Here is a 24,188-nt window from a genome sequence, read left to right as displayed (position 1 = left end):
TGGTAAGAAAGCTAGAGTCACTCAAATTAGGTGGGAAGGAAAGATGTCTGATCATTTTTATAGCTTGTAGTGTTCTTATTTCTGATTTTGCTCAGGAATAATTGTGGAATAATCTTGTTTATGCCATTACCATGATGGTTACAGAAACCTTTTTGAATTTAGTTCTTTGTAATTGTTCATGTTTAAACAGAGAACTATGGCTCTATCTGTTGATGATGGGTCAGTTCCTCAGCTGACAGCCATCAGTGGCTGTTCTCCTTAGCTTGTTACTTCCTTCTTTTTAAAATATGAAATAAAAATAAGATAAGTAAAATGAATAGATATTGACTTTGAAATAAAAGTTATTTAAGACAGATGTTTTAAAAAGGTCTCATAGTACACAGATCATTAGAGCAGAAATCTAGAGAGTATGTAGAGATAAACCCTGTGAAGGCCTGGGAGAAGCCATAACAGTTAAAATAGTGGCTGTGATGTTGTAACAAATGAGGCTGAAAAATGCATATTACTTGAATGTACTCTTTCAAGTAATGGTCCAAGCTGGTGAGGCAGCTTTGCTCCAAAGTTTGCTAAATGACTTGAGCTCTCTTCTCAAGAAAATAGCATTTGTTTGGGTTTTTAAAATAAATCCACATTCAAGACAAAATAATGAGGAAAAAGTTCAAGGAGTGATGTTTCACTTTGATGCATGGATGACATGTGCAGGAATTTCAGGTGCTCAGGGTTCTTGAGCTTGCTCTGAGAATGAAAGCACAGACAGACTCTAACAAGCAGAGGTCGGAAAGATTTTATTTGTAGAGAATTTAGTTGTAGAAAAGAGAAGAGAAAGACTGCTTATTGGGGAATGCAGAGGGACCCGGAAACCAGTGATCCCGTGGGTCAGAGTGGGGAGTGGGTTTTATAGACTATTTTTGCATTGTTTGAGGGCAGAGATGCCTTTCAGATGCAAACAGGCATTTCCTAGGGAGGAGAAGTGTCTCTTTGACCTTTTGCAGTCTGTCCTTCAAGTCCCCCCTCTCAGTGACCGCCCTAACTGCTGTTAGGAATAAGGAGGATGAAGTCTGTTCAGTAACTGCTTCCTGCTGACAGGGGGCGATGGAGGGGCCAGCAGCCTCAGGGCTGACCATGAGAGGGGTAGTCAAGGGGACAGCAGTAGTAGGTCGTTTTCATCTCCACCAGAGTCATTTGCAGTTTGGTGCATTCTAAGTGAGAAGAAAGAAACTTGACAAGTAAATTTAAAATGCAAGGCCCAAACACAAGCAAGAGAATAATGGCAGCTATAGGCCCCAGAAAGGGTAGGAACCAAGTCCTGGAGGGGAGCCAGGATTTTATTTGGTCCTATACCTGTATGGAAACCTGAGTTTCAAGAGATTGCTCCCAGAGCCACTTAGCCTGTTGGAAAATGTAATCTGCATGTTCCTCTACAATGCCTGAAGTGTTTATATATGTGCAACAGGAAGTATTGGTGATGGCACATACCCCACTTTGTTTGGCCAAAAGAAAATCTAGGGCCAGGTAATGGTCCATTTCTATACAGGCAAGGGATGACAAAGACCTTTGCATGTCCTTAATAGCAAGGCCTACCTGGTCTGAGGTGTCCTCTATCACTTTGGTTAGGTTTTTTGCAGTTACATGATTGGCAATCACCCCATAGCTGATTCCATCAAGGGCTGCAACTAATGCTGTTATCACTAAAACTATTGAAGTAACCTCCCTTTTATCTCTATAGGAAGCTGTTCCTCTTGTAGTTAGAATTTTCCCTTTCCTTCCAGATGGCTGCATGAGTATGCAGGATCAGGAAGGCATACTTAGAATCTGTATAGATATTTACTCTCTGTTCTTTTGACAGTCTTAGGGTTTTTGTTAGGGCCACTAATTCTGCCAATTGAGCACTTGTATTAGGAGGAACAAATTAGGAGAATTTGAGAATGCCAAATTCTGTCACAACTGCAAACCCTGCATGTCTGACACCATTCTTGACAAAGGAACTGCCATCAGTGTATAATTCTAGACCTGGGTTTTTTTAAGGGCTGATCAGTTAAGTCAGGTCAGGCAGCATAATTTTCCATAAGTCACTCCTCAAATGATCGTTCAGGATTTCCCTCTGTCTCTGGTAGAAGGGATGCAGGATTTAGTCTCTGACAGGTCCTTAAAGTTATTTCTGTCCCTCCCAGAAGCTGGGCCTGGTATTTAGGTAGACAGCTGTCAGATAGCCAAAGTTCTCCTTTTGAGTTTAAAATTTCCCCTAGGTCTGTGGGGTATAAAACAGTACAGGGTGGTTTAGGATAAGTTTCTGAACTTCAGGCACTAGAAGGCTTACTGTGGCCATTGCTCTAAGGCATCCTGGCCATCCCTTGGCTACCTGATCTAACTCTTTGCTTAAGTAGGCTACTGGCTGGGAGTGATGCCCCAGAGTTGAGTCACCATGCCCAATTGCTTTAGAGTTTTAGGTAGAGGAAACATCAGGATTGGACAGATTCTATCTTCTCCTAGAGCCCTCATTTTCCTTCTCCAGGATAAGACCTAAATATGTAACCCTAGACTGACATAATTGGGCTTTTTCTTTAGAGATTTTATAACCTCTATCTGCTAAGAAGTTGAGTAAGGACTTGTGGCTCATGAAATGACAGGTTCATTTGGTCCACAGAGCATGAGGTCATCTACATATTGTGGCAGAGTAGCTTGTGGATATTGCCATTCTGCCAAGTCTTGGGTTAGAGCTAACCCTAAGAGATGGGAGTTGTCTCTGAATCCCTGGAGGAGGACAGTCCAAGTGACCTGTCCAGAATTTCTTGTGGGGTCCTCAAAGGCAAAGATAAGTTGACTTTTAGGGTGTAAGGGAATGCAAAAGAAGGCATCTTTCAAATCCAGGACAGAATAGTATGCGGTGCCTGGAGATTTTTGGGCTAAAAGCATATATGGATTTGGAACTACAGGGTGGAGAGGCACTACTGCTTCATTGATCAGGCAGAGATCCTGGACTAGCCTCCATTTGTTGGGTCCCTTCCTGATACCGAAAATAGGAGTATTATATGGGCTGGAGCATTCTATTAGCAATCCCTCTCTCTTTAAAACTTTGATTATGGGAATTAGCCCCTCCTTACCTTCTGGCTTTAAAGGATATTGTTTTTGATGGGGAAACCAGTAGGGGTCCTTGAGATGAATTAGGACTGGGACAGCTATTCGGCCCATCTGTCCACACTGTGGGGTCTACTTGTTCCTCTATTAGGGGCCAGCAAAAGTACTCTCCTGGGGGTAAAAGGAGCTGTACCCCCAATTTAGATAGAAGGTCTCACCTACTCACAGAAGAGTAGGAGTTTCTGGGACAATTAAAAGGGAGTGACAGAAATGGAAATCTCCCCAGGAGCAGACTAAAGGCTGAGTGAAATAACACTCTAGAGGCTGGCCAGATATGCCTCGAACAGTAATTTTCTTGGAGGACCTGGGTCCCGGAGAGAAAGGAATAGCTAGTTCCTGGCTCCAGTGTCGATAAGGAGGCTGACCTTGTGCTTTTCTATAGTGAGTAAAACCCGGAGCTACCCTGCTTTTATTATGGTCACAGGAGCCTGAATGAGAGGCCTTGGGGCCCATAATTGGGTGGGAGGCTCTGGCCTCGATTCCCCTAGGAACCAGGGACACTGTGCCTTCCAATGTTTCCCCCAAAAATGAAGCAGAGTCCCGAAGGTAGCTTCTCCAGGGGCACTCCCTCCTAAAATGGCCTGCCTGTCCACATTGAAAGCATGTCCTCAGATTTGGACTTTGCCCTGGGGGAGCCTCTCTGGGTGCTGTAATCAGAGCCTCCTGCTGCTTATCCTTTCTCTTTTCCTTTTCCGGGTCCTTCCTTTCTTTTTCTATGTCCCTGTTATAGTATACAATTGTGACTACATGGACAAATTGGTCCAGATCTCTGCTCCCTTCAGTAACCAGTTTCTGAAGTTTTTACAGATATCTGGTGCTGACTGTGTTAGAAATTTATCTTTTAGGATGATTTCCTCTTCCTGTGACTCTGGTATAATGTTGGTATGCTTTTGTAAAGCATCCTTAAGTCTGTGTAGGAAAGCTACTGGAGTTTCTAAGGGGCTTTGCTGCACAGCTGTTACTTGGGAGTAATTAAGAGGTTTTATCTTGGCTCTCCTTAGTCCCTCAAGAATGCAGTGGATGAAATGGTTATGAGTCCATTCATCCTTGTCATTTTCAGGGTCCCACTTAAGGTCATACCTAGGCACTGCCTGATCTTCTGTTGGAATTGGGAATCAAGTTTCCCTTTTAGGTATCCAGTGTCTTTGTCTTTCTTCTCCCTCCCCCTCCTGTGAGGGCCTAGTCTGAGACAGGCCTGTAGGGCCACATTTATCTAAGTGATAATCATCCCTGGCTTTGGCTGCATGATCTAGTACCTGCTGTTTCTCCAGAGAAGTGAGGGTCTGAGATAGCAATAGCATTAAATCTTTCCAGCTCAGTTCAAAGTTTTGGCTGACTTCTCTAAATGTCTGGATGTACTGATCTGGGTTTTCTGTGTAATTTCCTAAATCCTTTTTTATTTCTTTAAGCTCACTCACTCTAAAAGGAACATGAGCCCTATCCCCTCCAGGAATTAACTGGAGGAGGTAGAGTCCTGTGGGAGGACGTCTAGTGTGTGAGGTAACTGGGTAAGGGGGAAGAAGGGGAGTTGATGGAGAATTAGATGGGTTTTTTGGTTCAAGGGAGTTTGGGGGCTTTTTGCAAAGAGTTACCATAGTCTGGGTATCTAAACTGCATTTGTTTAGCCATTCTGGGTGGTCTCTTAGGAAAAAGAACAATTGAACGTATGGAACTTCAGTCCACTTTCCCTCCTTTTTACAGAACATATCTAATTGAATAATGATATTATAATTAATGCTCCCTCCTTCTGGCCATCTTTGCTCATGAGGAAAAGAGATGATGAGAAACTCCAGTGGGAGAGGACATCCCTCTCTCCTTTGCTCCTTCCACTGCTACTTGTGGGCAAAGTCATGGAAGATTTACAGATTTCTTAGTGCATCCACCCCTCTGAGATGATCTTTGACCAATCTCTCATCTATTTCAATTTGCCTGTTTGCCCTGCGACCCAGGTAGGCCTAGTTCTCCTCTGCCAAAGTAACCAAGAGGGCTGCATGGCCAGAAGGAGGACCCCTATAGAGGCATGGATGAGGAGTCTTAATGAAGTAGACTTTTGTCCCCCCTATATATTCTATGAGGCATATATGCTTTTTATGAAAAGAGAGAGCAAGAGTGTCTGAAGACTTTTGCTCCAGTAAGGGGCAAAAACAGAGATCTGAGGTTTTTGCCTTTTAACTGTTTTTTTTTTTTTTTCTTTCCCTGAGGGCAGGCTGCAGAACCTGTTTAACCAGTTAACCTGATGCTTGACAAAGACAAGCCTAAATTGGAGACTAGCACTTTCTGGTGCCTGTAGGGATTTTTCCCAAACTCCCTGAAGAAAGAAGCTCACTGCTATTTAGAGCAAAGGGGGGAGGAGGCACTCATCCTGAACTGCCTGGGAAAGGGGAAGGAGAGGCTGAGGGTTGGGGGAGAAGAGAGTTTCCAGGCTCTCTTCTGCCATCCCTGCTGTCCAGGTCTGTCCTGCCCAAGGGCAGTACTGGAGCACTGGAAGCAAGAGTTGACCTCCACTCTCAGGCCACGGAAACCATGAAGGAAGCATAAGAGATCTGATTGTCTGTTTGCCATGGACATGGCTGGAGGGGTCTGAGTCTTAGATGCCTTTGGAGCCTCAGGGCGGGTCAGGAAGTTGCATCTTCAGCCTTTAGGTGACAGTGGGTAGTGCCCCAGCCAGAACACCTTTTGTGGCTTGAAGACAAACTTTCCTTCCCACTGGCTGTTTTTGGACCTCCTCTTAAGTGGGTCAGATTTTGAAAGAGAGAATAAGTATTTAAGAAGAGGAAAAAAGAAAAAATCCTTGGTGCACTGAAATCAGGTTCCACCCATGTACCATTGGCAGTATGGTATAATGCCCCATCTTATGTCTGAGTTTCCTCAGATTGCCTGCTGTACAGCTGTAGTGGGCTTGGAGCTTTTCCTCAGTTTCCCAAGGGAGAAACCCTCCTTAACAAGACAGAGAGAGAGAAAGGTTGACCTGAGAGTTCCACCATAGCTAGGCCATGGTGGGGATCTCTCCTGGAAAATATACTCCACCGGAGTGCCAGACACTCATGGTCACATTCCTAGGCAGCCTTTCCCAGTTTGGAACAACTTATGCTGACCTCAGGTGATGGCTGGTCCCTTCCTGCATCACCAAATATGATGCATGGATGACACATGCAGGAATTTTAGGTGCTCAAGGTTCTTGAGCCTTCTCTGAGAATGAAAGATTGTATTTGTAGAGAATTTACTTGTAGAAAAGAGAAGAGAAAGACTGCCTATTGGGGAATGCAGGGGGACCTGGCAACCAGTGATCCAATGGGTCAGGGTGGGGAGTGGGTTTTATAGCCTATTTGCATTGCCTGAGGGGGGAGATGCCTTTCAGATGCAAATGGACATTTCCTAGGGAGGAGAAGTCTCTCCTTGACCTCCTGTGGTCTGTCCTTCAACTTTAAGTTCTAAAAGACCCACATGTTATATACTTCTTTTCCACTCAGTATTCCTTTGTTCCAACCTAGCTGCTCCTCATCAAAAGGGATGCTGGAAATGTAGTCACTAACTGTGTGTCTTAAGTGCTTAGAAAAAAGGTTTTTCTGCCAGGAAAGTGTCCCAGAAAAGGGATTTCTGCAACCACAAAGGCTCCAAAGTAAGGCAACAATATTAAAAGAATCATAAGAAAGCCAGGGTGGTTAGAGAAGAATGATTGAAATTGAATGGGAAAAAAAAAATTGAATGGCGAAATAGGCAAATTCCAAAGTATTTGAGGCCTTTTAAGAGAGAATTGGACTTTTGGGGACTTTATTCAGTGTTTAATAGAGAAATATTGTGAGCTTTTTAAATAGAGTATTTTGCAGCAGTTTTACATTCATAGCAAAAATGAGAGGGAGTTAAAGAGATTTCCCACAGACCTTGTCATCAGACATGCAGAGTCCTCTGATTCAAAACATTTCCCACAGAAGGCTACATTCATTACAGTTGGTTGAATGTAAATTCACACATCACCCAAAGTTCATGGTTTATACTAGGATGCATTCTTGACTCTTGAGTTTGCACATTCTATGGAATTGAACAAATGTAAAATGAGATATTAGATTATTTTCATTGTCCTAAAAATCCTTAGCCTATACAGTCATTTCCTCTCCCCTCCTCAAATAACCCCTAACAACCACGGATTTTTTTTTTTAACTATTTCCATTGTTTCACCTTTTACAGAATGTGATATAGTAGGAATCCTACAATACATGGCTTTTTCATACTAGATTTTTTCACTTGCTTAACAACATGCATTTAAATTTTCTTTATGTTTTTTTATGGATTAATAGTCAATTCTTTTTACCTTGAGCAAAGCTGACTTTCTCAATGTGCTGTATTTTTTATCCATTCACCCACTAAAGTGTATCTTATTTTATTCCAAGTTCTGGCAACAATGAATAAAGTTTCTAAAAACATTTGCATACAGCTTTTATGTGGACATAGGATTTCAAAGATTTTTGGTAGAAAAACCCAGGAGCATGATTCTTGGATTTTGTGGTAAGAGTATGTATAGTTTTGCAAGAAACAGTTTTCCATCATAGCTGTACAATTTTCCATTCCGACTAGCAGTAAATAAGGGTGACTGTTGTTCATATCCTTACCAGCATTTGATGTTGTCTGTGTTCTGGATTTTGGCCTTTCTAATTGTTGTGTAATATATCCTGCTGTTTTAGTTTAAAGTTTCATGATAACTTATGAAGTTAATGATTTTTACACATGCTTACTGTCTGTATATCTTCTTTTGTGAAGTGTAACTGTAATAGTGTAACACTGTTAGGTTCTTGGCCCACTTTTGTGATCAGTTTGTTTATTTTCTTATTGTTGAGTTACAGCATTCTTTAAATATTTTGGAAATAAGTTTTTATCTTATATTTGTTTTGCCAATGTTTTCTCCCAATCTATGTTTTGTATTTTCATTCACTTGACAGTATATTTCACAGAGCAGGAAACTTTAATTTTAGTGAAGTCTACTTACCAATTCTTTCTTTAATCTATCATACCTTTAGTAATGTATCTAAATTAATTGTCAAACCCAAAGGAATCTAGACTTTCTCCTAGAATTTTTATAGTTTTGTGTTTTACTTTTATTGTGTGATTCATCTTGATTTTCTTTTTTATTTTATTTTTAAATGTAAAGTGGGAGAGCTTATTGAGATGAAAAAAGAGTAAAGTAGGAGAGTAGAGATTCCCCCATCCAAAGAGAGGGTGCCCCTTGAATTACTTGTGGTGAAGTATGTAAGGACTTTTTCTAGGGCTTGTTTTTGGCATTATGTGCATCAAATTTTGCCGAACCATTTGTTGAAAAGACAATCTCTTCTCTATTGCATTGTCTTTGCTCCTTTGTCAAAGAACATGTGACTATATTTAATTGTATTTATTGTACTTATTCTTTCTCCTTTACTCCTTTATATAGATCAAGATTTATAGTCTATATAATTTTTCTGTCTAAAGAACTTCTTTAATATTTCTTACAAGGTATGTCTACTTGCAACAAATTTCCTAAATTTACATTTTTCTGAGAAAGTCTTTTCTTCTTCACTTTTGAAGGATAACTTCACTGGGTATAGTTTTTTACATTGTCAGGATTTTTTTTCCTTTTCCTCTCAACACTTTAAATATTTCACTTCAGTCTCTTCTTGCTTACAAAGTTTCTGAGAATAATTCAGACATATAATTATTGCCTATGTTTCTCTATATAAGTGATATTCTTCTCCCCTTTGACTTCTTTCACTTTTTTTTTTTTTTTTGGTATTGGGAATTGAACTCAGGGCCTCACGTCTAGGCAAGTGCTGTATTATTGGAGCATTACCCATTGTCCATTAGTAATTTTAGTTTGCTTTTCAAATAGGGTCTCTACCTAACTTTGCCTGGGATGTCCTCCAACTACAATCCTCCTACCTCTGCATCCCAAGTAGATGGGAATGCAGGTACAAACTACCGGGCCTGGCAACTTTCATATTTATTTTAATCTTTGAAAACTATGTGGAGTTATATTTTTTGGGGGGGGGTTGCATTTATCCTTTCCAGAATCTGTGGTTTGATGTCTGATAAAAATTTGGGGAATTCTCATCACTATCATTTCAAATATTTCTTCTCTGCCTTCTCTCTTTCTTTCTAGTGTTCCCATGATGTATTTATTATACCATTTATAGTGCTCAATAGTTCTTTGGCATTCTTTTGCTTTTTTTTTTCTGGCTTTGTTTCTTCTACTTTGGAAGTTTCTATTCATATATATTCCATTCCAGAGAATATTTCTTTGGCAGTGTGTGGTTTACTAATAAGCCTATCAAAGCCATTATTTATGTCTGTTATATTATTTTTGATCTGTAATAGTTCATTTTAGTTCTTAGAATTTCCACCTTTCTGCTGTTATTGCCAATCTTTTCTTGCATGCTGTCTACTTTATCCATTAAAATCCATACTGTATTAATTAGAAATATTTTATTTTAAATTATTAAATTTCATTCACTTATTGTTTTGAGACAGGGTCTTGCTATAAATCCCAAGGTGACCTAGAGCTCCCTATGTAGCCTAGGTGAGCCTTAAACTCACAATCCTCCTGCCTTAGCCTACTGATTGCTTGAATTAAATGCATGCACACCACATGCTTATTTGTGTTTTAAATTCCTAATCTATGGCTTGCTAATTCAGCATCCCTGCCATATCTGAGTTAGGTTCTGATGTTTTTCTTTGTCTCTGCAAACAATGTTGTTGTTTTTGATTTTTTTCTTTTTCTTTTTTATCTTTTAGAATGTCTTAACGTGATGGCCTGGCATGACAAACGTGGTAAAAGGGTTTGTTTCGGTAGGACTTTAAAAATGTGGTGCTGAGGTGTCCAGGGGAGCATTATGTAGTTTTATGTTTAAGACTCAGTCTTTTACTAAGACTATGTTTAACTGTGTTCTTCACATTCAGCCTTTCTTCCTCCTTACATGCAACAGGGTGTATACAGAGAGTTGCAGTAGAAATATTCCCTTCTGTAGGTCAGTTGAGGCTCTGACAAAGTCCCAGCATTTTGGATTCTGCTTAAGTTGTTTCCCCTGAAGACATACTTTGTGAAGAATAACAGAATGCATTGGTATATTTTTAAATGGCTCCTTTCCCCCTATCTGTACCAGAAGAACAAAAGGATATTTTTATGGTATTTACTGTTTAAAACACATTCAGCTTCTGGAAATAAAATTCACAAAAGTGTGACTATTGATGACTAGGTGCCATGGAGCTTTTGTCTCTTGGACTACTCACACTAAGTCTATTGAAAATTTTTAATTGCAGTTCACATTTCATATCTTAGCTCTCGCTCCCAAGAAGGTCACTACTTATGGGTTTCTGCTCAATTATGTTGGGCATCTAGTTTATGGTATCATTCTATATGGAGACAAACAGATAAACATTATAGTCAGGAGAGAGGTTATAGGTTCCAGGGGTTAAACGGATAGCAGTAATGGTAGATGTGGCAAGAAGCAAACAGATTTGAGATACATTTTGAAGGCAAAGACAGTGTCTTAATTGTTCAAAAAAAGACATTTATTGAAGAGAGATATTAATAATGAAAGATTTTTAGCTTGAGCAGGACTGAGAGGCATTTACTGACACAAGGAAGTAAGGAATGACCCTAAGATAGGGACAATTCCTCCAGTGAAATATCAGGGAAGTGAGACAGTGAAAGACAGAAGCAAAGAGGTTGCTCTCTTTGGTGGAAGTGGGAGAAATGGCATTTTTTTATTATTGTTTTCAATATTTGGTTAAATTATAACTCATATAATTAAAAACTCATCATAAGAAAGTAAGAAGAAAGAATGTTATAGTTCAAGGGATAAGAAAAGACATAGAAAAAATATCAGAGAAAATTAGAGGCATAATTTATTAAGGAATATTGAATGAATTCTACAAATTACCCAAAGGCTCACTTGAGATCCATGATTAAAAATTTTAAGTGTGAATTAAGCAAGGGTGGGTGCTTTTCTCTAGCTATATTAGGCTTCTTAAGCAAGGTCAGAATCAGGGGAATTTTGAGTTTAACCAGTAATGTTTTAACATGGCCATGTGAGATAGGACAGGGAGTTGAAGATTACCAGGGAGTGGTTTTACTTTTGGGTTATAGAACCCGCTTAAATAAAAAGACAAAGGCAGATTAGAGAATGAAGAGTGAAAAGAGGTGGAACTGTATTAAATAAGATCATTAAAGTTGGAAAAAGAGTACTAGAAAGAAAAAAATGCTATTTAAAGAACAAAGTTATTAAAATTGAGATTTAGAAAGGATTGGCTTTATTGGCAGTGAAAACTTGTATGGTATGACCATGGAAGTGATTGGTTGAGTTAAAAATGGATAAGTATTATTGAAGTAGAGATTTTAAGAAACTGAGAAAAGAGATTATTGAGATCTTGTAAACATATCCACATATTTACATAACAAATGAAGCATGTAAGTAAGTGAATAGTTGCTCAAAAACAATGGGAAGAGATTGTCTTACACTTTGTATTTCAAATAATATGCAAGTTTTGAAATGGTAAAGAAAACAGAATGGAAGTGACCAGAACATATACCTTACTTCCAGACACTATGTTATGGAGTGTGGTTAATAGTTGGAAAGGTTGTAAAAGAATCAATTACCACGAATTTCAGAGAAAACCAATGAAAGGTTTAGAGAGCTAAAAGATGGTTGATATTGGCTTAAAAAATAATTTGATGATGATGTATGATCTAGATGGGTTGAACATTTTTTAGCTAATAAACATGGTGTTAATAGTAATAAATTTAGTATGTTATTTATGTGCTTCAGAATATCTATCTGTCATCACCTGGACATTCTTACTTTAGGGAGCACACTCTTAACGACTGGTCACTTTTAAATATTGAAGTTTACTGGATGTCAAGAGATGGTGATAATGAGAAGTCATGGTTTCAAACTCAGATCTGTGGACTTCTTCTAAATCACTCTGTAAGTAGGATTAAGTCTAGAGTAAGGATAATCTCATAAAAAAGAATGTGTAGTTCTAAAGTCTCCTTAACAACTTGAGATCTGATATCATCCTTCACAGATGACAAAGGACCAGATTGCAGTCCTGTGAGGAGATATTTTCCCAGACTTTATAAGAGAGAGAATCTAGAAAGTCTACAAGTGTATAAAGGCTGTAAGGTCTGATGAGACCATAAGTTCAATTTTAACAGAAATTTAAGAGGACTTATTTAAAGTATATGTTTTGCCTCAAAGATGCCTTCTCAATGGGGAACAGTATTAGCCATAAAAATACCTCAATGAAGTAAAAAATGAAGACATAAAGTCTTGGCTCAAAATATGGAAAAGAGAAAAAATAGAATGTAATTCTTTTAACAGAAGTAAATCTGCAGTGAAGCAAATAATTCTGATGGCTTATTGTTTTTTTTATTAGCTATCAAATTCATTTAATAGGTAAATTATTCACTTAAAAACCATTCACTAAAATGGGCATAATTGACAATATGTTATTAATCATTCTTTGGATGGTTCTATTTTAGCACAGTTACTTTACCTATATCTGGGAGATGCATGAGTAAGTCTTAGAAAAGAGTGTACATTTCTCTCAATTAAACAAAACTGTCAATTAATAAAAGTGGTGCCATTACTCTGTTTTGGATCAATGATAAGTAGGTTAGATTTCGTTAAAATATCTATAATTTCATATAAGATGTCAGACATTTGACTGTTGAAACAACCCATAATGTGTATTGCAAACTTATAAAGCATTCTATATATTGTGATTAATATCTACTCCAACTGTACATAACACATCATGCTCAACATCTAGATTTATTTGAAAACATTTAGCCCAGTTTATATTAATACAGAAAAATCACATCTAATGAAACACAATTTTAGACACAAAATAAGCAGTTTCTGGCACATTTTCACACAAATGTAGTTAGATATTTAGTTAAAGGATGATAAATCACAAACACATATAGGTAAACATTTATCTTCTCAGTAGTAGTAAGAACCTCTTTTGAGTATATAAGGTCTCCTAGGTTTATTCTCATACAGCTGCCTTTTCAGAATGTAAGGGATTTTTCTCTTTATGACTTCTTCCTTCTCATTTTTGTCATTCCCATTATCAAGAATATTTTCCTGAATTATCTGCAAATAGAGAGAACCAGAGTGAAACTTACATGCATAAAATCTTCCATTTCAGATAATTTTTTCTTCATTTTATCCCATTTGCTGTGTAGACCTCAAAGTAAGTACATGATCAAATAAATTTTGTTAAAAGACAGATGGGTATGAAGTGGCTGAGATGGGATTTAAACATAAGCTTTTTTATTCTCTGCTTAGTTGCTTTCCTAGTTCATGGACTGGATCTTAAGAAAGTTCTCTCTGCTTATAGGCCTAACACTAATCTCTCCAATTAAAGAGATCTAAAACTTTCAGTTTATAATGAAGAGACTGAAATGATTTGTAATGTCTATATATCATTGCAAATAACAGTTTTGAATCTGGTAAACCAATTTTGTCCAAAAAAGTCACAGGATTTTATATTCAATTAAGTCAATTACTGAGTTGAACTGAAAGCCATTCCAAATATCCCTTTCTCAACACAGAAAGAGGAATATCTGTTCTGCCTAACTCATCCTGCTGTGGTAGATATCAACATATGCAAAAATCTCTGTTTAAATGGATACAATCGCTTTAGATTGTGGTTATCTTCTAAACTTTGGGGTCAGTATAACTAATACTGACACCTAAATTACAATGCACATGCATAACAGCGCATCACCAAGAATTTTATTTCAAACCACAGCTATTTAATTTCAGAGAAGAAAAACCAACTACTGTCAATCTATTTTCTTAATCTTTACTTTCTTTGTGCATAGTCTGTAATACTTGTATTGTGCTCAGAATGACATTGTCATTTTATTTTTAAATCACTCAACATTTAAAATAGCAAAAGTTCTAATCTTATGTGCACTTGACTTGTTTGCATAATAGTTTATTGAGGTTTTTATTTTTCTGGATAAATAACACATAATTGACATTTCCCTATTTCAGATTTGTGTTTTCAAGTTTTATTGACTTAATACTAAAAAGACTAACACATTTAGCTGGAATTAAAATTAAAGGCAGAACAGTGCAGCAAGTAAAATTAAAACTAGTTTTTTTTTGTTTGCTTGTTTCTCATCTGGAAACCATCTTTTTGTTTACTAGTTAAAATAAACAATAGAAGTTCTGCTTGCATTTCTTTTCCAGAGGGATTCTTTGTGGCATTTAGTCACAAGTTTGGTACACATTAGCAGAGAAGGCATCCTCAGATCTTCAATGTTGGTGTAAACCCAGAATATAAAAGACTTAACAAATTGCTCTTGGAGATTAATCTGAAAAAAAAGTTTCCTCTCCTGGGAATTTTTTTTTTAATATTTCTTCCTGTTTTCAAGCATCTATTACTCTTCATTCTCCTCTTCTTTAGCTACAGCATTTTCCCATATCATTCTAAAGCTCCAATTTATCTTTGAGCATTAATGAGGTCATGGCAATAAAATGTTTTCCAAGTACATTATTTGTAATAATTGTCAAATTACTAAATTTTGAAAATAATTTTCCTTTTAAAGATAGATTAAAGAATCTTTAAAATTTTTCCCTTGATGCTGTCATGATTACTGTTTCCTCAGTAGGAGAGAAAGGTGTAAAGTTAGAGCCAGTATTTTTGGAACAAAACATAACATTTTCAAACCAAAAGCAAGAAATTACCAGTATTTATTACAAGGTATTTAAGCAGTCATTTTGTGCAACTCTGGAATTTGGTTGACTTGGCTATTATAGACCTAGTTTAGTTGCTAAAAATAGGAAGACAGACAGACAGACAGAAAGATACACACACACACACACACACACACACACACACACACATACACACACACAAAGTCATGTGTGTTCAGCTATAAATAAGCACAGAATACAAAGGGTCCCAAATAAACTGGAAAATTGGGATATATATTCCTATTAATTATTTTTATATAACTTTATTATCATTCTATTTGAAAATTTTTATATTATGCTTGTTTACAGATTAGTACACATGATGTGTTTTTAAGAAATCATTTCAAGTTCCTTACATTTCTTAGACATGTCACCATTTCATCACTAGCAACAAAAATTTCCTAAGTATATTATCCATTTAAACACAATGAAAATATATGGATCAATTCTGCCTTAAGATATATCCTCCTTTTAAGATTTAAGAAAATATATTTTGATAAACTCCAAATACTTAAGGGACACTTCGAAGGTCTGAAGAAATGGTGACCTCAACACATGGTTTATTCATCTTGAATATTGCTCAGTTTCCCTCTTATGATATGACCAGGATATAAAAATCAATGCAAATGTGAGCTAACCAGTACATGATAATTATACTCATATTTTGTTTTTGCTTTTTACCTCCCACTGTTGAAAGGCCCTGCTGTGGCAGATTTTTTGGAGTTGATATATGGTCAGCATAGCTTCTAAGCTAAAGCCATCTAAAACAATTGGAAGTTTTCTTCTTGTAACAATTTCTTCTTCATTCTCCTCTCCTGCTTCCTCAGCTTGGCTTTTCAGGTTATTTATGAGACTACAAACATTCAGCAGGGTCATTTTCCAAGAGGGAACACTTGCTTTACTGATCTGAAATACAGAAAAAAAAAAAAAAAAAAAAGAAATGGCAGTTAAAATTTTTGTTATAAGAAATAAATCCATTGTGCAAAGCCATTATAATTACAATTTAAGATTTCTTTATTACTCTTATGTAATAAAAAAGTAATAGTAATTTTTTCACTTCATGTCATACATTTTCCTAGTTCCATTATATCATTTCTTTTATTTAACAGAATGTAATAAAGTTATACACCCACAAGAAAAAAATATAAAAATGATGTAGAAATAATTGCAATGTGTATCATGATGAAAACATTAAAAATCCAAAAAGTACCATTCTCTCTGTATTATATTTCAGCTGAGTGTCTACTGGTGCAGGGGCTAATATGATGTTAATCAATTTGAATAATTACAATAATGTGAAATCATTGAATATTTCAAACATTAATAGTCATGGGCAGTGTCTCAGTTGACCAGTTTATTTATTTGCAAATTATAACTTTTTGCAATTATCTTTCTTTTCTGAAAAGATTTTGTCTGAAGCCATAATTAACATAATCAGCAATTTTTCTACATGTCAACAATAATTAATAAGAAAATATAAAGAATTTAAAGAAGTACAAGAACCTAGCTGTGAAATAAGAAAAATTAACAAAAATATCAAAAGGCATAGATGAAGGGAAGCATAATTTTTTTCCTGAAGGACATAAATAAAAAGATTTGAATGACCGCAAAGACCTGGTGGCAAGGAATACACAATAACAATGATATCAGGTGAGGATTTTACCTGAATTATTTTCTGAATATAATGCAAACTGCGAATTATTGTTCCCATTTGAAAAATGTGGGGAGTCTTAGAAATTGCAAAAGAGGATTTAGCAAAACAATTATAAAGTTAATTTGGAAGGGTGAATGTGTGAAAATAATCAGGAAAATTAAGAAAAAATAAAAATAATAAAGAGGGACTTTACCAAATATTAAAATGCATTTTATATGCATTTTAAATTTTAATACAGTAAGCAAGGGATGAAATAATAGAATGAAAACCTAACAGAAAAGAATGTAATTTTCTAAAACTGATCCAAGTGCATATGGGTGTATATCATATAGCAAAAGTTGCATTTCTACTACTTTGAAACAGTTAGATATGAGGAAATCTGAATGTAGATCTAGTTATAATCTTTCTTGAAACATAGCCAAACAAGCTTGAGATGGGTTAAGTATGGGGAAAAATGAATTGCTATGAAAATCCACAAAAGAATATTTGTATGAACCTAAAAATATACCATTAAACAGATGTCCATACTAGAATCCATAAAGAAAAAATGTAATTTTAGGTACATTAATATACAAGTATCTTTGATACATTTATCAATGTTTTACATTTCTAACATCCTGAGCTAAAATCAAAAACAACCTATGTATACAAAACCAGGCTTAGTGGCACTTGTCTATCATCCCAAAATTGCAGAGAATGAGGCATGTGTTTGAGGCCAGACTGGGCCAAGAAAACAAAAGCTGTCACAAAATGCTAATCAATATTCTTAATACAGGTGAAACTCTTCAAAAAGAGAATGGTAGCTGCTGTCATTACACAAATTCAAAATCTGAACTTTAGATTAGTGATATGAACAGAGAAGTCATAAAAGTGTAAGGAGATACATGAAGTGATTTTCAGCTTGGCTAACAACAGGTTGTAAACAGGAACAATGAATACGTATATTCATATGTATCCAGGACATGGGGAGGCAGTACTTCTGTCCTAAATATTTGTGATCTGTGCACACATCAGTGTAATTTCTTCAATATAAAATTGGAACATATACTAAAATTGGAAATGTGTATGTCTTTTCACTAAATTCATACACTATAAACATGCAAATTTGTAAGTACAGACATGTTTTCATGCACTGTGATGTTTTCAGGATGGAATCCTTTCTACTACACCATTTGAACATGGTTATCAGCCATTGCTTGAATTTTTCTGCTTTGGGAGAATATTTTAGAGGCAACATACTCTATTTCATGTCTCTAATACCTTATGCTCTGCCAATTAACATGATATTATAATTTTACATTTGGAAAGTGATTTAGAGAGTTTTCTGTTTCAGTTCTTCATAGTTATTTTTTTAGAACTCTAAGTCCTGCACTCGGATTTTAAGAAGGAGTTCCATAATCAATTACATGAGTTTAAAGGAAAGTTAAAGGCTTCTTGAATTTAGATAGCCTCTGACCTTTTCACATGCAAATATAGGCTATTCAAAATAGTACTCAATGTTTCCTAACCTAATTTGACCACCGAAAGCTTTATTTACATAGTATAAGTCAGTACCGATAGTTGACATAAATGAGTAAATAATATTGTTCCTTTCTCTCATCAAAATAGTCACTATATCATGTAGTATTACTGCAATGTCACATTAGGTAGGAAACACAGCTGAGAGAACACTTTTGACTTAAAGATATCTAAAGATTTGAAAACATATTTGTGTAATGTTTAAGCTATAATGACCTAAATTTCTAATACTGAGTATGATTCTTGTCAAACTTACATCCTTTATTAAATGTGACCTAATTGATATAATTAACTCCCACTACTTGTAATTCATTGAGCTCCCATCAACTCAGCAGACAGTGAATTCAAGAATTTCATCAAATTGCAAATAATTTTGCATTATGAAGATTTGAAGTTTTTACATTTGAATACACAGTGTAAGTTATTAATGAATCTTGGATTGTAATTATTCATAAACATATATTGAATTCCTCCCATGTGGAAGTCATTGAGTTTGATCATAAAAAATTGGCATATTCAATTAGCTTTCTGATAACCTAAAGAAAATATACTGTATCAGGTTCTCTTTCTTCATGAAACTATATGAAAACATAATAAAAGGAACTGTATTATGAAAACAAAAACTATTCTCTGTCTGCCATTGTGCTTTAGCCATTTGAATTTGTTTTAACCTTCTGTTGCCTACAAGTATTCAAACAATAGTATTTCAATATCTTAATATCTTTACTCTAAAACTGAAGTTATTTACATATTTGGCTTATAAAGTAGAAAGAGAAAAGCCTAAACTTTCTGGAGCTTTTAATAGTGAACTTATCCTCATAACAACATCACTATTATTCTCATTATATTTTTAAATGTAGCCATTTGGAAAAAAAAAACAGTCACATATCTAGAGTTTTCATTTGTCCAGGACTATGCACATATGGTGAAATCACAGTGAACTGACAAAGTAATTTTATAAAGAATAAGGAATGCGTGTCTTATTCCCATGGTAGCAAAAAAATTAGAGTAATACTTCTGGACATCCATTCATCATAGACTTTATCTCAATTAAATGGAGGCATCTGTTTTAGAACTATAACCCATGAGTAAATGAAATAGAAAATTGATTTTATTTTGCTTATACTTTTATAGTGTATTACTCTTAAAAAAAGAAAATAAAATCATTCCACTTAACTGAGATTATTTTTTCTTGGCACTGTCTTGGTCAGGACTTTACTCTCACATTTTCCAAACAGTAGCACTCCCCAAGATATATTACATTTTGAAGGTTATTTAGAACCTTTATAAAGACCCAAACATTGTATGCACACATGAATAAAAAATAAATAAATTAAAAAGAAAAAGAAGTTTTATATGTCAATGTACATTTGGAAGTATAGAAGTAAAATCCATATCAAGACAGGAATTTATTCTAACCTAGTCTGTTTTTTAACAGAGATCATTGATTTAAGTTGTGTATATATTTAGCAATTTTAGGTATTGCTATTCTGTGCTAAACAAATGATTCACAGTCATTAGTGAATAAATTTTAAGAACTAAATTTATTTATTTCTTATATAATACCTACCAAGTAATGGCAGCATTTTGTTTCTATTCACTCAGTATTTATAGATTTCAGCTGTTATGGAAATATATATGCTATAAAATATCCCCCAAAATTTCTCTTTAAGGATCGTAGCTGAAAACTTTCTTCATTAACTTTAAGATGATAATGCTCTCTTTGTGTTCTCAATCATGAACAAACACACACACACACACACACACACACACACACAAACACACACACACACGAATCCATACTTTTCTTTTATACTATCAAACATACACAATCTTCAGTGTATAGGAGAAATTGTTGTACCTAGCTCATACACGTGCATTTTAGGAAGAGAATCCAGAGATGGCTCAAAGCTGAGCTGATTTGGGATATTGTTTCAGAATTTAGAAAGGAGTTTTTATCATTTCCTTCAGTCTCTTCACATCTATTGAGTCCTCAGCCTGTTCCAGCAATCTTGTTACATAGTGACTTTGGTAGTCTCTGTGCTTTCACTAAGTGACCACCACCTCACCTGAATATTTTTCCTTGAGAGACATCTTTTGATTGGACTTCCATGCACAGATCACATATTTAGATACACAGTGATAAACTGACTTCAAATCAATCGATATTATATCAGGCATATTCTAAGCGAATTTTATTCCTAGAAAAATGTTTGGAATTAGAAAACTTGCTCTCAAGATCCTAAGAATGGATTCATGGGGCTCAGGATGTAAAGTTTTACTTGGTTAAAAAAAAATTAGACAGATAGAGATAATACTTCTGTTATAGGGAGAATTTATATTCTGAAAAACAATAAAGAGTATAGTTTATAACTTATAATTTTTAAAAGTATTATAGAACTGTCAATTTCTAGATCACAGATTCCAATATCTGCATTTAAAAATAAGGAAACAGTTGAATATAGTGGCATATACCAGTAATCCAGCACTCAGGAGGCTGAGGCAGGAAGATCATGAGTTCAAGGCCAGTCTGAGATATACAATGAGCTCATGGACAGCCTGAACTACTTAGAAAGTACTCATGTCAAAAACAAAAAAGTAGGTAAGTAAATAAATAAATAAATCACGTATACATAAAATAAACAAAAATAGGGAAGCAAAGGTAAGTCATGATAATTAACCCAGTTGCTCAGGTTAAGTCACAACTTTAGGATGCAATTTCAGCATAACTGGTTGCTCTATCCTCTCTGTCACATTTCCTTCACAGGTTGTCATGACTTGTCATTGCTAATTTAAGAATCCTATTTTACTTTGCACAAGATAATAGAAATGGCAAAAGGTTCATTTAGGTATTTAACTTGAGGCCAATATACCTTTCATCATATACAATGTAATAAGGATGGAGACAGTTCCTTTAAATCCATATACACATCCCCACAAAATTACATGTGTTGTTTAATTAAGTCATGACATTCTGATTGATAGTCACTATAAATTTTTCCCTGTCACATTAACCACTTAACTCCTTAGAACTCAAAGACTCCCCCAAAATGAAATGCCTCTGACGATCTCTTCAGTCTTCATGGGAAGTTACTCCTATAAGAAGAGTATATCATGTGTATAGGGAAAATTCATATATTCTTCAACTCTGGGTTATAGAAAAGAAAAAGTTACCTTTGATGTACGTATATTGGTCAATAAGTCAGCTTCTAGGGCTTTCATTTCCTCTTCTGAATCTGAGTAAAATCAAAACCTTATGATTACTATATAAAATCACAACTCATATAATTATATTTTAAACTACATATTTTAAATTAATCTCAAACAGTTTTAGAGCCTTAGTGTTTTTCTCATGTTTTTATCTTCTTTAAAGTAGTATCCAGAAAAGAATTATAGTTTAATTTTGTGCTGACAGCTAGAATAGCAAAACTACTTCTAAGAAACATGGTAACTTGGTAAGAGAGGTATTTATGATTTGGAGTTGTTTAATCTCTGAATCTCAGCAAAATATTTAACAATATTGTATAATATAGATTTTTATCAAATATCCCTACAGTAGGTTATTTTTAAAAGCTAATACATGCAGGAAATATACATATTGGTATTTAATAAACATATTGAAAATATGAGCACAAGAGACTTTTTAAGACAAACCCAAAGGGAATTGCTTACTGATAATTTTAGAGTAAAAAAGATAATGCAATTTACTCCTTTTGAGATGATGTTATTTTACAAAGCAATCTTTGAAAGAAATGTTTCCTACTTCAAAGAAGAATTTTGAATTATGCGAATTATGTATACTTTGTAATTTTTTCACAAGTGAATAAGGAAATTGTTTAAGTAAATGTGGATCTGTCCATCAAAACAGGTAAAGTAGTAATGAACTTGGAGCTCAGATTTTTTTAATAATATCCTTTCTACGTTTTCAAAGTGAGTATTTTATAGAGCAGAACCAGTCAGAAAATACAAAAGGTAATAAAATCAAGTTGTAGAATATTATAAGGTGACTAAATTCATATCATTAAAGTCTTGTGATAACACAGGTGAAGCTAAAATTTACTATTCCTTTCACTTTATACTCTTAATAAAAAGCAGTATTCCATTTAACAAAACCATTTGATAAAGTGCATCTAGGAAATAAATTATATCAGAGATCATTTCTCTCTGTTAGAGTTTCAGTATGTTTTTCAAAAAGTGTAGAAAATCCCATTAGTTATTTATGAACAATGTGCACCATACAGTTTTGGTTTATCACCAGAAGTAGTTTCAAGAGCTAACAAGGCACTGTGTTTAATCAACAACCCATTTTTTCACATACTGTATACTTTTAATATCTGCAACTATCAGATAACATTGTAATTGTGGAAAAGTGGGTATTTTTTCGTATAATATTTTGAACATTAGAAGTTCAAGGTCCTTTTCTAAGTATCAAAAAAAGACACCTTTTGCACAAACCACATTTTTATGTTCTGCTAAATTTTAACTTCAAACTGAAAAATCATTGCCTGAGTTTGAAGTAAATATTTCTATGTCGTATTTATGAGACACAAAAGCTATGAAAGCATAAGACAGGTTAAGTGATTTTGCTACATTTATCTCATAAGATTTTTCACTTTGATATAACTATTCAATTTTTTCAATATTAATTAAAACATGCTGGAATCATTATGATATTCTGTGTTGCTTCTTTCATTAAGTCTTATTTTCACAGTGAATTGATAGATACTTGATAATTCATGGTATCTCACAATCTAAAGTCAAATATTTCCATTAATTCAAGGTTAACAATTTTCAAATTATATTTTGTATCCGCTTAAATGAGAAGCAAAAAGTCCAATTATATAATATCATGCCTATTTTTTCAGAAAGGTAAACTATAAAATGACCTTTATAAAAGGATTTGGAGCATTTTCTGTTTTTTCTAGAAATAGTTTTCTATGAATGATATCTCATTTGCTTATTCAATTTTTATTTTTGGTATTTTAACACACAAAGAGAATTAAAAAACTAATTTGAGGATAGTTACAAAGGGAGGTGAGGGAGAAGGCACTAGTCCTGAGAATGTCTGAGAATGAGAGTAAATGATTTTGAATGGAATGCGGTTTAACAATGAGTTTGTGCATTGCAGACACCACCTCTGTATTTCTCATAATGACCAGACTAATTCAAAGTTTCATCTTTCTTTCCTTTTGTTGTATTCCAAAGGGAGACATGTAGTGTTACATTGAAATCCTTTTTATTGCATTGTAGATTTAAAAAAGGAAAACAAATCTTTCAGTTCTTATAATCAAAGACAGAGAAACATGTTATGCACAGTTTCTATTACTAAAAGGCAAGGGAGAGAAGCTATTCTCCTTGGAAACATTAACCTAAATAGGAACACACTGTAAACGAAATCATTTCAGAAAGTTATGAAATGCAGCTAACTTACCTGAGCACAGACTCCAGGAGCTGAAAGCCAGGAGTATCATGCATACCAGATGGATTTTTACTCCTGCCATCATTTCTTTCAGTCTTCTGGCAATCCAAGTCCACGAAAGTCAGAAAGATACTGAAGGGAGCTCTCTTAGAGCCTTCTCTTGCTTTCAGCTGTCTTTGAAAGTGAGTGAACTATGAGAGATGCTCTGACCATTTCCTATATATGTATATGTGTGTGTGTGTGTGTGTGTGTGTGTGTGTAAGCAGGAGGATGATGTCATGACTGTGGGATTATCTTAGGATGTGCCCTGCCTTTATCTCCATCCCTTCCTTTCTCTCCCCACTTCCTCCTCCCCCTTTCCTTTGTCCCTCATCTCCTCCCCCACTCCTAAACCTTAAGTGAAAATGACGATCTTCCCTAATTGCTATTGTTGCTCAGGATTTCTGACTCACAGAAAGACTCTTTCAAAAGCACTACCATACACAGCATACTGGAAAAGAACCCCCAGTACCATTCTTTATCCATTTTTCTCTCATGTCCCCACTCCAGGAATTTGTCATTTTGATTTTGTGCTATATGAAATCTATTATTTCTATATATTTAAGCAAGTTCTCCAGAATAAAATCAGTTATTCCTTAGACTTAGATACCCTTAAAGACAATTTTCTGATAATGCAAACTTATGAGCAAATGTGTGTTTTCAGAACTAATTCAAGTTTTAGGTAATG

General features: G+C 35.1%; 1 protein-coding gene across 1 annotated transcript; it reads right to left on the bottom strand.

Moving 5' to 3' along the window:
• Positions 1-10,985: 10,985 nt before the first annotated feature.
• Nts (neurotensin) lies at positions 10,986-23,751 on the bottom strand. Its single transcript, XM_020186320.2, has 4 exons — positions 23,474-23,751; positions 21,217-21,278; positions 15,552-15,776; positions 10,986-13,256 (listed from the first exon to the last, which is right to left on the bottom strand). Exons 1-4 carry the CDS (start codon positions 23,544-23,546, stop codon positions 13,104-13,106), a joined length of 513 nt encoding a protein of 170 aa, XP_020041909.1. The 5' UTR covers positions 23,547-23,751; the 3' UTR covers positions 10,986-13,103.
• Between the last annotated feature and the right edge of the window lie 437 nt (positions 23,752-24,188).

This window comes from Castor canadensis, chromosome 8, assembly GCF_047511655.1.
Source record: "Castor canadensis chromosome 8, mCasCan1.hap1v2, whole genome shotgun sequence".
NCBI classification, from domain to species: Eukaryota; Metazoa; Chordata; class Mammalia; order Rodentia; family Castoridae; genus Castor; species Castor canadensis.
This window is presented reverse-complemented; position numbering and strand designations above follow the sequence as displayed.

Excerpts from the sequence above, each read along its gene's own strand:
- Nts (XM_020186320.2), bottom strand. The coding sequence starts at position 23,546 with ATGATGGCAGGAGTAAAAATCCATCTGGTATGCATGATACTCCTGGCT. Across the intron at positions 15,777-21,216 it reads CCAATATACGTACATCAAAG|ATCAGTAAAGCAAGTGTTCC; the intron begins GTAACTTTTTCT and ends TCTGTATTTCAG. Across the intron at positions 13,257-15,551 it reads GGGCCTTTCAACAGTGGGAG|ATAATTCAGGAAAATATTCT; the intron begins GTAAAAAGCAAA and ends CTCTATTTGCAG.